We start from the raw sequence: 15,807 nt of genomic DNA, 5'->3' as shown, positions 1-15,807 counted from the left end.
GGTCTGGAATTCTACTGTATCAACAACTAAAAATAAATGCAATTGTTACACATTATTGATAATTTATAACCGCCTCAATTCAGAGGACTTTCTAAACTGTAGTATGAATTATTGTTCAATTATGGTGAAACTGATTCGTGTTTACTAGAAAATACATTAAAATAAATTCTGATGTAACGATGTAAAATAAGTGAGGCAAGAGTCAGCAGATAAGTTTCGGAAAAGGGCGTCCCTAAGAAATACGAAAAGTATCTATACGCCACATAACGTAAAAAGGACAAAAATTATAAAAGCGAATTGTCTAATTTTTAGTAAACTATCCATTAAGCACCTCAAAACCTGATGAGTTGTTACTACATTAAAAAATTAAAGTACAATAAAAAGTGAGAATAGAGGATCTGGCGTACCGCTTTCATCAAAGGCTGTAGAAAGCGTTAAATCCACACAATAATGGAAGTTTGATTCCGTTACAACATGGCATTTGGAAAATACAAAGAAGCTAACCTCCCGCTCCATACTGCGACCACACACGCAACTTTTTTGACACGCTCTTCTACGCTATCTAATGTAATACGAACTAAAGAAAAATGAAACACGAGATCGACTAAGGACTGAACAGCTCAAAATCTGATTACCTGATAAGAGGGGTGTGTAATTGAATTATCCGCCCACTTACAGTGATTAGAAGGATCTGAGCATTACTCACTGACGAAACACACTCACGAAATATCCAACAGTTCGAGATACAAGGAATAAACGTAAACTTCACCTCCTTTTTGACAAACCAGAAACAAAATATAGGTCACTTAATTTTTAGGGAGATGCTGACTGGGCTCCTCAAAATCCGGTTACCAAAAAGTTTAAGCACCGAAAAATTTAATTATGGTGATATCTACTACTATTTTATATAACACGGAATGCAATTTCATTGTATGAATAATTCAATCTCTAGTCGTTAATGCTTTTCATTTCGTGACAGGTTTCTGCTCTCTTTAAGAACTCGACTGGATAAATGTCTATTTCCCTACAGCTGCAAGCAGTATTATCATCTAGTTTATTTAATGGTCATCTTTATTCATAACTTGAATATCAATTCACCATAAAAGTACAGTAATCTGCTGAATGGGTATATCGCCCAATCTTTTTAGTAAATACTTTACGAATAAACTGACTAAACGAAATAGTTTTCAGTATTCTACAAAGAATTACCTTCTCTACGTCAGAGGGAACTTAAAATAGATTGATTTGTTTCATAGTCCGACAAATATATGCGGTGAGATTACCCATTTTGTCACTTACTGAACATATATTTATTCACAGTCTCAACACGTCTCAATTCTACTGTCATTTTCTTAAATTCTTATAGTAATTAACACAAAATTCTATTTCTACTTTTCTACAGAAAATACGTATCAAGAAACGACAATGTTCCATGTAGTCTAGTGTTTAATCTTTTGAGGACTGACAGGGATTTCAGGAAAATTGTAGACCTTTATGTTGGGGGCCCTAGTATCCCTCACACTTGTCACAAGCACAAAAGCAATACCTCGTTGTAAAGCTTATGAAACACACATTCCAACGAGCTAACGTTTGTGCCCCCCTGTGCCAAAACCCGTAGATGAAGATTTTTTTATTTTTGGAAATTTGGCAGAGGCGGGCAGGAAAAAATATTTCAATGTGTACGCCAGACATTTAGTACAATCATATGAAAAAAATGAAGGGCGAAAATTCAATAACAAGTGAGAAAAAATTCCGAACGCGTTTCCAAGCAGAATCACCCTGTACACATTTTTCGAAATATTTTGATCTATCCTTATGTTGGCAGCCCTAGCGACACCCCTAATTGCCACAGGATATAAGACATACCTCGGTGGAGAGCTTATAGGACACAGATTCCAACGAGGTAACTTCTGTGCCCCCCGTGCGTACGACAAACAGTGTTGCCACAGCCCCACAAACTTCGAAAAAGTGTATTTTTCCTGATTTCAACTTTCTTCTTCTTTTACAGGTTGGACACGGGAGGCACAGAAGTTACCTTGTTGGATTCTGGGTCCCATAAGCTTTTCAACGAGGTATTGTTCATGTCTCTGTCACAATTAAGGGCGTCGCTAGGGTTGCCAACAGGATGATTCTCGTAGGTACGATGTTCCAAAAATTTTCCCCCTTGCTGTTTTGTCTTACCCTTTGATTTTTTACATTATTGTTCTGAATGTCTGGCTACATGTGACTATTTTTTTTTCGGCGTACGGCAAATAACAGTGTTGCCAGAGTCCCACAATTTTCAAGTAATATGTTTTTCTTTTATAAAACATATACACGCTGAAAAAAGGGTAAATTGAATACCCCTCCCATTCACGCATGGGCGCCCGAAGGGGAGGACATGGTGGGGCCCGAGCTCCCCCGGGTCACGAAAATGTATTAATTTTTAAAAAGATTTTCTTAATACAAATAAAAAATACCAAACGTAATACAGCAACCAGGGATTTGAGCCCCCCCCCAGAAAGTTTTCTTCAGGCGCCCATGCATTCACCCCTAGCAAGCCCAATGCCCATACATAGGGTATCACTAGTTAGTATGTTCACTTGTCTTTATAGATACCACTTTTTATCCTTGTAGCTCTTTGGGGGAAGAGTTCTCCTCCCCAAATGCTGAAGAGGAGAGAGAACTAAAAGTATCCAAATTTTCCCCTCTATCCTTCTACTGCGAGACCCTTGATGTAGATTAAGTGCACACCGTTGGATAGTTTAATCCTTCCTGAAGACAGAGACACCCGAGTCATCTCTCTAGGTTAATGAGCCGAGTTGTGAAGGTTTAAATTGCTGCCTCATCCCTTAAGCCATTGGTTCTGAAAACGTTTAAGTAACATTGGAGTCCCGTTTAACCGAATTTGATGGAACTGATGGTGCTTCGGTTGAATGAAAATTCGATTAAACAGGAATGAGGCTTTATATATATATATATATACAATAATGAGTATTTGTATGCAAATCTGAACTGGCAGGTGTCCTTCACCTTTACAGCAGAGTACAGTACATGTGTTAAAATAGGCGAGGATGGATAGTAATTACAGCCAACGTACCGCAACAACGAACTTTTTCTTTGGTAAATAACTGGTAGACCAAGTAAATTCTGCACTCACTGTTGAGGTTTTTAAATAAAAGTCGCACACGCGCTTGTTTTCTCGATTCTGCTAATCCGGAAATTTGGTTAAACGGGACATTAGTATAATTACAAACCTTACAAAATTTCGTCAGTTTATGTTCTCAATAATTAAAATTGTTACCTTTGATAACTTTAATGCAAGTCTCCCAAATTTTTAAATTTAAAATCTCATCGTTGTATCCTGATGTTTAAAAAGAATCTTGCGTTGCATCTGCAGATTATGCTACCTCGAGATGCTATTTAGGTGTAAAGAATGGGGAGGTAAATCACACCTTACTAACTGAACACACTAAACTGGAAGCATCTTCCATACCAACCAGGCGACAAAATCCAGATAAATTGTTTACAAACAGTTTTCAAGCTTAAGTACTGAGAAAGATATAAAAGACAGTAACTTTTCTTGACGAGATTTTAAAACCGATATTCTATTCAAGAACGTACTTTCAAAGTATACGCACGTTGGGGGTATTGTATTGTTCTGCGTGTAGTATGCCTTTCATATTAATTCTGAATACATCAGTGCTACTTAGAGAAAAATATCATACAAGCTTTTCAAAGTACTGGAAAATACAAAAGGACGACAGTTCTTCTGTGAATGGCTGTTATTTTTCAGAGTGAACTGAGCTGTAATTACTTCCTGCATTCACATAATTTTCAACGAACTTAAAATGTCTGTCTGTCATTTGCGAATTTTGAGTCCTCCATTCGATAGAGCATCAAAAATGTCTGAGAAAGTGATGGAATTTTTCGCGTCACTCTTAATGTTCCCGAGATTTTGGCCAAAAAATGTCGATTTTGGGAGATACAAGGAACCACATCTCGGGAACCGTAAGAAATAGAGAGGTGATATTAGTGCTGATCAATAACTAATAGGATGGTTAACACTTTGATACTAAACAGTGACCGGTGGCCACTGTCCAACTCGCCACTGATTTGGTCAGTGGACACCGGTCACTATTGGTACTAAAATGTTTACCATCCTTTTAGGCACTGATCAACACTAATATCATCTCTCTATAACTTACCGTTCCCGAGATATTGGCCAAAAAATTTTCAGATTTTGGGAGATTTAAGGAGCCATCTCTCGGGAACCGTACGTCATAGAGAGACGATATTTTGCTATTTTTTAAAATTTGAGCCCGCCATTTTGAGCATGTTTCTTTGTAAAACATATTGTAGAACCTTTTAACAGGTTTCCTCCTACGTATAGACTTTCTTATACAAAAAGAGACCACAAAGTTTTTGAACGGCTCCTAAATCAAATTTTCGTATTTTCTACGAAATAAGCACATCATACTGAGTATAGTAATAGTTTGGGTTTGGCTACACTTTATGTAGTTGTTCTGATATAAGGCATGTAAGAAAAATTTTGATTGAAATATATTGGATCTTTTGATCCACAAATAGCCAAAATATTAGAACTATCATTCATAAGAGCATATCCTTATAAATGATGTTTTACTAGTAACAAATACTCAATGACCCATGCTTGTTGACGTATGAGCATTGTAGTTAATTGAAATGAATATGCAAGTGGTCGAAGGAAAAATGAGACAGAATATTAAAAAAAAAAAAAAAAAGGACCGTTGTGTTTGGAAATGCTCATGAGTACACAGTGAAGGAAGTTCCCCGATCTGTTAGTGTATCAAAACAGACTGTACAACGTATCTAAAAAAGAATGTTTTAACACTATGACAATGCAAAATCATATCAGAACTGTGATCGAAAAGACAATCCCAACACGGGACTTTTACAAATTTCAGGAATGGTTCACAGAAAATGGTTTTCAAACCCAAGAGGAATCGCAGAAGTCCGTCATCCAAACAAACTTCTGAAAGAACAATGCAAACAGAATTTCATTCAACGGACACCTGGAACAGAGTATAACGAAAGGGATGCGTCATGTGGCTCAAGAACACAGACACTGGACTGCAGAGGACTGGAATGTGTTGTGGAGGTGCGACGAGTGCATTGAATCCCCAATGAAGCATTCCATCTATAATGTTAGGAGAGAGTGGTTTAAGCTGAAGTAGGTTCTGTGATAGTGTGGGAGTGTTTCTCGTACCAGAATTTGTACCCACTCATAAAAGTGAATATCAATATGAACCAAAATGTATTTGGATTTTCTCAGTAAACAGATATTGCCATCTCTCCAACATTTTCATTATGAATATGCAGTGGTCACTTTCATCTTATACGATAACTACTATCCTGTTCATGTTCAAAGGGATCAAAGCATTTGTACATGGTTTCTGTAACATTCAGGCACCCTGTCTCCCTGAAAAATCTTCAGAAATAAATATATGTATTGTATATTTGAATTTTCCTCCCACGACTCTGCCTTTTAGATTAAAGGAGATGACAACAAATATATGGAGACAATGAAACGATTGGTGAAAGAACACGTGTCCTCAGCAAAATTTCAGCGCGTGACAGACAGGTCTTGCGACAACCAACCTTATTCCTTAAGACCGCTTGACCATCTCAGCCGGCAGATTTAAATATAACTATGGGAATATTTGGTGCAACGGGTGAAAGTCAGAATGTACTGATGTGCGAGTAAACTTGCTCCAGTGCCGAGCCACACAGAATATTTTCAACTTAATAAATACGATGTAAACGACGACTGGTCAGCTGTACGTCACAAAACCACAGACATTCACAAGGAAGACCAAAAGCAGAGGGAGCGGCGAAAATTCAGAAGTCAGAAAAGAAGGAGAGGAGATAAGCTGCAACCACTGCAGAACGACGACGACCAAGCGAGGCCAAGGAACAAGACAATAGACTTACATACGTAAAAAATAACAGAAGTCTCACGATACACTCCCCCCATACAAACAACACAGATTTGTATAATAATAAGTTAGGTTTTTGTAAAATAACAGATAATTTAATAATTCATTATTACAGACATGTTTACATGGATTTTTCTCATCCCTTCCAGTGTGGTTTTGCCATCTAGATCACCTATTGCATGCAGTATGACCAATTACGAGTTTTTTCCTGGTTTTCAGGTTTTTTTCTCTATATCAAACACTAAATAGCTCTCCCCTTGCGTTTTCCTATCCTCCTCTTTACCCTTCTTTCTTTCTATCTTGCACATTTTAACAGATCCGCGTGTAAATGTCTCCGTACACACAGAAACCACGACACACTTCCCCCCGACAGATGCTTTAGTGTAGTAACTGCATGTGAGGAAATGTAGATAGATGGTTGAGGGGCGTACTTTTTTTTTATTTATAACTTTTCTGTTTCTGTGCACCATCCCGCCAGCCACTTCCAGTCCACTGTAAAATTCGAGATAAGAATATACTGAAGAAAAGTCATCTGTGATAAAGTTAGTCCATTCTGGGACTTAGTCCATCCATCCATCTCCCTGGGACTTAGCGGGAAACTTCTTATATATATATATATTGCAAATTCGGGCTCTACTGGAAAAAAGTATGTAAAATTTATTTATTTTTTTTTCGATTAGTGATAGATGACGCTGTAATGAGAACTAGGTTCACAACAGTTTCTTCAATTGGCAATCGCCATATTTCATCCCGGAATAAATCAGCAATAAATAGTATCACTCTCTATTTAAACGTCTTCTCGACTCGTGGTGGATTCACTATAAATTCAGATGAGATGTCCCATGTGGAAGTGCACTTAAGTGCAGCGTGTAGTGGTTATCGCCACTGGCTACAAAGTGTTGTACCGGTGGCATTTCTTTAGGGTCGAAGGCCCGCGCTACCTGAATTGCCAACCAATATTGTTTGGCACTCATTTCTTTAATTCAGAAAGAAATTCACCTAACTATTCAAGAGCTTTGTTTATTACAGTGAAATCTCCCTACGGACAGATTTTTTTGTCCCGGCAAAAATATATGTTCTCTTACGGAGCAAAACTCTCTCTTTTACGGACGCGGACATTCCCTTTTTCCCCCCAAACGTTTCAACAACCTCTTCATAATGGACAGGAATTATTCTCGGTTCTTCAATATATTACAGTAGACAGAAAAGTCTTTTCCACACAAGTGTATCTATCATGAGTCTAGACCTGGTGAATCATCAAACAGAACAGCTTTAAGCTGAACTTGATTTTTTTTTCTGCTCGCAATACACTGCTTTCTGGTGGAAATCCTAGAAAACCTTCAATAAGCAGTAACACTTATGGAGGATCAGTCGTATGGCCAAGAATTCTACGCGAAAGATCTTCCCTTCCCTAACAAATTTAGTCCTTTTTCCTCTGAGCTTTTCATCTTTCTCTATAATTTCATAGATAACAAAACAAACATTTATTTTAGAATAACATTTTCAATGAGAATGTTTCCATTTTTTTAAATTTCTTTTGGAAAGCAACATTTTTCTTTTACTTATGACAGTGGAACAAGTCTGGGTTGGAGTTTTCCCGGTTTCTTTTCTCATTTTCCCTAGGAGGATATCCTTTGTGATTGGGTCAGGGTCAATAAACAGATGCACTGCCAATAACTTGCTTTTCATCCATTCCGCCACCGAAGATTCTGCGCCAGTACACAAACACACACATGCTTCTTCCGCAACCGTACTGAGGATTCTCAGAGTACACTTGCTAATGAGTTTTATTACCCTTGTAGAGGAAAAAGCATGCCTTTTTTGGCAAACAAAAGAGTTTAGCCGGTTAGTTGGTTCCTAACATATCTTTTGAAAAGTTTCTGAGAATTTGAAATAAATGGAAAACGTTTACAGGGTGATGACATATATTTAAGAAAATTACCATACACGCATTATCTTTTGCAGTACATGAATATATTAACACATCCCCTAGCAATCATATTATTTAATAGAGAATTTCTCCATCCCTTCCAGTAATTCAAATACGTACTAAATAGACTATTTTTATATTGAATTTTACATATTTACGCTCATACATAATGTATTTACTGTATACAATTACCGGTGAAAAATTAAATTTCTGTAACCTCTCTGTAACGGACAAAAATTCACGTCCCATTGGTGTCCGTTATTCAGAGGTTTCACTGTAGTAGTTTTGTTAGTTTATTTTGTGTTACTTTTAAAGTGTATTTTATTACGCATTTCAGATGCTACTGACAAAACATTCAATTTTATATTTTTTACCCCATCAACTGAGGAGTTATTTCGTTAGTTTGTTTTACTTTTTAAATTTCGTTTAGTCTAGTTATTTCATTATGTTGTATTTCGTCTTGTCATTTGAGTGCTACTGTCATTCCGTAAGTATGGAATATCTGTACAAGAGAAAATCAAAACGATTTTAATTTAGAGAGAACTTAGAATGACGACGACGCTCTCACCCTTAATGCATAATTATGCACCCTTTCTCAGACGAGATGTAGATGAACGCTTATTTTTCCGTTTGTCAAATCGTGCACAACTTAAAGGGACAGTCACTGAAGAAAATAATAAATATTAGATGCTGCTATTCATAATCCCCTTGTGAACACCACAGAAATAGCTTGCAATTTCGGACTGTCTCCGATTAGTATTTGTAAAATGTTAAAACGTCATAAATATAATCATTAACATGTGTTTATGCATTACGAAGTTCATGATGACTTTTCCGTAATTGAGAGATGGACTAGTCAGTGACCATCTCAAGAAATACAAACACGGTTTTTCTTGTCGGGTACTGTTCTCTGATTAATCCACTTTCACGAACCATTGTCAGCCAATCAGTACAACATGCATTATCAAAGTGTGGAAATTCACTCGTCTTGCGTAAAGTTGAATATTAAGGTCTTTGATTGGTTAACGTTTGAAGTGAAATAACTGGAAACTTATTGGCTCCTATTTCGTTGAAGGCAATGTAAACTGTGAACAACAGAGAAATATTCTGAAAAACCTCCAACATTTCTTGAAGACTTAAGCTTCAAACAGTGACAGAATACGTTTTCAATATGATGGTTCTCTAGCACATTATTCAGCAGCACCAGGGAAGGTATTAAATCAAGATTACTCTAATAGCTGGATCAGCAGACACGTGTCCAGTAAATTGGCCTGCCAGATTGTCTTCCCTTACGTTGTCGGATATTTTTCTTTCTTGTTTAGTGTTTTCGAAAAGATGAACAATACGTTTATCAAGTGCCAACAACTCGTGAAAAAATGATTTAGCCTATCAGGAATACACACATATTCAAGTAGAATCATTGGCAGTGCGAATGCGAATGAAGAAATGTATCGATGTTGGAGGTAACTGTTGAGCACCTAATGTAACTCAATGATGAGAGACAATGGGACTTACCGATAACAAGCATCCCTATGCAGAAGTAACATACAGTAAACGAGAGCTGTCATATCAACGACGAAGCATAAATGAATAAAACAGAGAATCTCATGGTAAGAACGAACTTTACTACTCGTTTAAAGCGTCATCTGTCAGGAGTTGAAAAAACATTTAACAAGGCACATTTGCGAAGTGTTCCCTCGGGATTCGTGTAAAATTGATTCAAATGAAAAGTTCTCCGGGGCCCAATGTGTATTGTACTAATTGTAGCGGCCCATACGTGTAATTTGTATATTTATGTGCCTTCATATATCCGGAATTCAATGATACACTACTACAACGCTCGGACACAAAATTGGATCAAGTACTGCTTCTCTGACACATGTTACCTATCCCGGTCGCCATATTGGATTCAATTTTCGGTTTTTCAAATGGGAATACATGCAAGTGATACATGAAATTCATGTACAATTTTCTCGGATGCTATTCTCTTGAAGTGTCAGCATTTCACGCACCTAAACTTATAAAGTTATTTTACAAGGTATTTATTAAAAATTCATCATCACTCAGTAGCCAAACTGGTCTCTATGATTGCACTCCTTGCTTATTATGCCCTCACAGAGAAAGCCAGTTGAGAATGCTCCAAGAGCATTGCCAACACAAACTTAAAAAGAAAGGAAAGGGAAGGGAAGGATAACGGTTATTGTTCCTACATGTAAATCTTTTTATCTGCAGCTTGTTCTGTTTCTCGCAAAAATTCGCAATATATAACCTCTCTATGACTTACAGTTCCCGAGATATGGCTCATTAAATCTCCCGAAATTCGAACTTTCTTGACCAGTATCTGGGGAACGATGGCCAGTTGATCAGTGGCCACCAGTTACTATTAGGCACCAAAATGTTCACTATCCTCTTAGGTATTGATCAACATCAATATTATCTCTCTCTAACTTACGGTTCCCGATATGTGGCTCCTTTAATTTCCCGAAATCGGAACTATTTTGTGGACGGGAACGGTAAGTCGTAGAGAGATGATATTGGTGTTAAACAATACCTAAGAGGATGGTAAACATTTTGCTACCGATATTAACTGCTGGCAATTAGCCAAGCGAGTGGTCACCGGCTCCTTAAATCTGGAAATCGGCATTTTTTGACCAATACCTCGTGAACGTTAAAAGTGACGCGAAAAATTTAATCACTTTCTCAAGATAGTTTTTGACCCTTTATCGAATGGAGGGCTCAAAATTGAAAAAATCGCAAATAACAGACATACACACAGTGAGAATTCAGTAATGAACTTTTTAAGTTCGTTGAAAAAAAAAATTTTTTTTGACATACTGCAAAACTTAAGAGCTCACCTATAATATATATTTTTTTGACATCGGCTGGTTTAGTAACGACGATCTTTTCTATTTCATTCATGGTAGTAAGACTGCAACTTGTCTGTGCTTCACTTTCTCTGTTTATCTGAGTTAGAGGTGGATCTGTCTGTTGTGCAACGAAGAGGAAGGGATGGGAGATATAGTATACAGTAATTATTACCGACAGTACTTTGCTTCTGAGTAGATACGTAGATTAAAGGAAACAATGAACAAAAGTTACTTTCTTATTATTCTGTTTCAGTTCTTGGAGTATGAAAATGTTACGTATATCCTATCCTAAAAGAAATGCGAAAAACAAGAAAAATGGAATGTGCTTCGATCCAGTGTCGAAATACTTTGCGAATTTGTAGCCTTACACTGTAGTCACTCATCCAGGACGACTCCGTTGACGTAGCTTCCTACTTTATACCACATGTTGAGCTTTTCTAGCCGTGACGCGTTGCTTTTCGAGTCTCAAGTGAAGAGTTTCCCCAGTTTGGTTCTATATTTGCGTAGAAAATACTGATTACAGAAGCTAATATATGTTTGCAGACAATCTGGACACTGGGTTTAAACCAACAGATTCAGCATTTTACTCCTTTCCGTCTTTTACGCAGCTCGTTGAAATGGCTTGTTTGTTGAAAGGGATATCCAAACCTTTAACAATATAACTTTTTCAACAATGAAGAAAATTCTAAATAAGAAATCGGCACGGATTGTTGCCTTCGATAGATTATGAAGTTCGTTCTCCAAAAATTTGAAGTCTGTACGTTAAAATTTGTGAGAGAATTTGTCAATTTTCGTGAAAGGTAAAAAAAAAAAAAAAATGCATGAGAGAGATACGAAGACTGTAGTGACATCTATTGGCAAAACTTGTCCCTTTACACCAACCTTAATGGGAATTCTGAATTTTCTCTTCACCGCTACAAAAATCCCTCGAAAGCATGATTACCAGGATTCACTCAATGGGGGTTAATTTTTTTTCTCTTATAATTTTAAGGTTTTTAAAAATATTTATCCGGAACATTTTCATAGTTACTGCTTCCTATCATCTCCACTTACTAATTACTCAATTTTAGTCAAAGGGGAAACAAAAAATGTAATGAAAGCTATAAATCGTGAACTACAATGTATGCGCAATATTTAATGAACACGACTATACCTAGAAGTTATGCTACAGAATAGTTTTTCCACATCGAATATTAACATGCATAATGAAATACAATACATAGTTTTATAGCTTTAGCAAAAATAAAAATATCGTACGTGTGTTTGAGATTTAACAAATTACACTCTACCATCCCGTTCCTTTTTCTGATGAACACACTCAAAGTAGTACTGAATAATATACGAGTTCACGCACTTTAAAATTTGGTCTTCACACATCATCGCAAAATTTACCTTGCACGTGCCGAAAAAACCGCCAGGTCCATTACGCTAGCCGAATAGATGCGATCATCCATATTATAGTATAGTATATTATATATATATATATATATATATGATATTGTTATATTGACAGTTTGGCCATGCGTAACCTATATACATGATACATATGGTGTTGAAACTGTTCTGACAGTAAGTATATTCCAGTAGTAGTCGATATACCTACATAAGGTAAATTATTTTGCCATAAAGATCGCTTACTCATTCATTCTACAAAAGACACGCCGCGATATATATCACGCCAACTATAATTCCTCCAAATAAATAACCAATAGCTGATAATATTCGTTAAAAGAGGGATTGGGAGTTTGGTTTATCGAAATGCACGTAAAAATTTCGACTGAAATTGGACGTATATATGCCTATTTGTATCCTGATATAGTGGTGTGAACAATTACTTTTAACCTCTATAACTTCACAACTAAGAGTTTATACATGCATAGTTCAGGTTCATTTTACTTCGATATGAAGTAATTCTCTACCAAGTATGCTGAAAACGACACAGAATGCCAAAGTTTTACGCACGAATTAGTACTAAGAATTCTTGTGCTAACAGCCTCCTGGACTCATGTGCTCCTACGTTAGTTTTTCTCGTTACTTACAGAAACGATGGACACCATATTTAATAAAACGATAGCATGCGTTAGATCCACAAACCTCTTCGAACAAAAACGAGATAGGGTGACTCGTTACCATGCAAATTCCGCAATCAGTAACAATCACACCACTGTTCCCAGCAAGTTGCTTCACAAGTGAAAATAACCATCACCCAGTAAAGAAAGACAAACATGAGAATGGGTACTACTTAAGGCCAGCCAACAACTATCACAAAGAAGATTATTTACAAAATTTAGGAGGACGGGAAGTGCTGGGACAAAGACAACTGAAAGAAGTCCCTTTTTCCACAATAAAATAATTCTGATGGCATACCCGTGTGGATCCCTGTAGATGAACATCTCGTTTCCCTGGCTGGGTGAAGACTTGAAGAGAAGGTGGCCACTTGCCCTACGAAAGTTACAACAAACTTTTCTTAAACTTTCCGCAACTATCAGATATAAAGCGAAAACTGTTACGTCACAGCACATTATGTTGCTGTTTCTCATCTCATAACTGTGTGTGCTCTCTTTTTCTATTACCCACACATTCATTCATATACATATTGTCTGGCGTAAAGGTTTAATATGACATTTAGACGTTCAGAGGCCATTTTAAGATCTTAAAAGTTATCTAATATTAATGATCTTCAAATTTTAATCGTTCGATAACAAACATTTCTAGTTTAAATTATACTCTGAAAATTAATAAATAATTACTACAAAGCGAAAACACTAATGAATTCAAATAAAGAATTCTCAACACTACCTGTACACAATGCCCATTTCCATATTCAATAAGAAATAAATGTTTTATCTTTTACAAGTATTTCACACGAAGGCGAAATCAACATATGACATGGAGTATGAGCAAGCAGAACTTGTCACTAATACTAGTTCTTAACTTATAAACCATCATATTAGCCACTGTGGAAACGAACACACGCTTACTAAGTTTTACAGGCTGACACAAAAATAAATAAACTCATGCCTTACTTCTGCTGCAATGTACCATACATCTTAGTGCAGTAAACAGGTTAGCACGGAAATAAAGTTAAATTATTCACTCTTACATGACTTTTTAATGTATCATTACTAATTACCAAATGTATAGGCCTAGACTTCGATCCAACAGCATACTGCTTATTGGTAGCTTTGAAAAGAAACTTAAAGAAATTCAAAGTAACTCAGTTGCTAGCGTTCATTATAAAACTTACTACTAATCTTGATTTAACACATCTTGACCTTATGTACAGGGTGATTATAATTGAAGCCCCACTTCCAAAGTGCAGTAAAAAAGAACCACTGGTCAGAATGACTTCAAATTTGAACTGAATATACTTGAAGAAGGGGAATGTAGCATGGCATAAGAACAAAAAAAAGTTCGTAAGTGTATCAATAAATGGTGCTGTTAGCGGCATAACGAAAGTGGATTCAGCTAAAAGTGACATTTCGAATAGAAATACGACGGCTTTGGCATGAGTTGCACATTAAACCAACTGTAGTGTTCAATGTGCATGACTGCATCGGTTTTGTGACGGAAAATGAAAAATGCCGAACTTGCCGTGGCTTTCCACTAACAGTGAAACAGCTGTTGAATGACTTGGAAGATATTTTTTCCATTACAAAGCCGAAACAATCATGCACATTGAATATTACACTCGGTTTAATGTGCAACTCATGCCAAAGGCGTCACATTTCTATTCCAAATGCCACTTGTAGCCGAATCCACTTTCGTTATACCGCTTACGGCACGACCTATTGAGACACTTTGAGAACTTTTTTCCCCCTCCTTGTGCAATACCGTTTCCCCCTTCAAGCATATTCAGTTCAAATTTGAAGTCATTGTTTCCAGTGGTGGTGGTTCTTCTTTTTCAGCATTTTGAAAGTGGGACTTTAATTATAATCACCCTCTATATACTTTTATACAAATATCAACGAAAAATACATTGACAAGAGAATAAGCAACTTGTATAAAAAGTACGGCTATGTGACAGTTTCGATACTGTAAACATTATTGTGTGTGATGATAATATTGTTACAATACTGAAATAGTCTCAGAACTTTAGTTTTTATTTTTATTTTTTTAAAGTTGCGTACTAACTTGTCAGTGTATTTTTCATTCATATCCTATTAAACATTTACAAGTTGCGAATATGCTTATTCTTAAACTCGGAAGATGCTATTATACACTGTATTTGTCTTGTTCACCTCAAGAGAGAAAACATCTTAAAAGTAAATTAATTACAAGAACTTGCGAAACGAACTTACACTATTCTGAATTAAAATGAAACTGTTATTGTCATGCTCTACGCTCTACAGGCTAAAGCTAACTACCGTATGTTCTGCATCAAAAGGCCACCTCCTCCTAGGCTTGAACACCTCGTACAACATGACATTACGACACTGAGCCATCGTGTCGCTTACTATATATATAGACTTTTAGATTGAATAGATTTATGGAAATAAACAGTTCCGAACGCGATATTTTGAATTCCTGGAATGGAAAATTAGAACTAAATTGTAATGAATGTTTAGGTTTGGACGATTATCAAGCTACACCGCGGTTTGTATTTCATCTCTTTTGGCGGTGAGATAACGTAATGGGAATAAAAACTGGAAGCTTACGCAAATAGAACGTTTCGTCCTTCATAATCTCGGAGAAGCAAGCTAACAAACAAGAATGCAAGCAAACTTAATCAATCAATGGTCATTAAGTTTACATAAAGAAGCGGCCTGTGTCAAATTTTAGGTTCTAAAAACCAGTGAAGTAAGGACTTAAAACTACTGATCTGATATCTTTCCGTAAATTACTTCTGTTCGTCCGTACATATGGTCCCAGACCTGATTCATTGTAGGTTTCCTAATCTGAAGAAAAGGAGAAGGAAAAATCCGGTGTTCTTCGTTTCGTATCTTCGCATCCTTGATTTTTACCCTATATCAGTAAATAAATAATATAAACCAGTCACACTTCCCCTAGATACGGACCCGTTACCTGAGGAAGTGTGTATCTATTTCTTAGT

At 36.5% G+C, this 15,807-nt stretch overlaps 1 protein-coding gene across 4 annotated transcripts in view; it reads right to left on the bottom strand.

The window, feature by feature from the left end:
* Nucleotides 1–15,807, bottom strand: part of MEP-1 (zinc finger protein MEP-1) — a 120,311-nt gene that overhangs the window by 35,883 nt on the left and 68,621 nt on the right. For 3 of the 4 annotated variants that reach the window (XM_081744943.1, XM_081744941.1, XM_081744942.1), the window contains exon 5: nucleotides 13,122–13,196. The exons of the other annotated variant lie outside the window; for it this stretch is intronic. In XM_081744943.1, the coding sequence (XP_081601069.1) occupies nucleotides 13,122–13,196 (75 nt within the window). The remainder of the gene's footprint in view (nucleotides 1–13,121; nucleotides 13,197–15,807) is intronic. 4 annotated transcript variants of the gene reach the window in all.

The sequence above is a fragment of the Thermobia domestica genome, chromosome 17 (assembly GCF_964235325.1).
Source record: "Thermobia domestica chromosome 17, izTheDome1.hap1.1, whole genome shotgun sequence".
NCBI lineage: Eukaryota > Metazoa > Arthropoda > Insecta > Zygentoma > Lepismatidae > Thermobia > Thermobia domestica.
The sequence above is the reverse complement of the archived record's forward strand: the minus strand, read 5'-3'. Positions and strand labels throughout refer to the sequence as shown.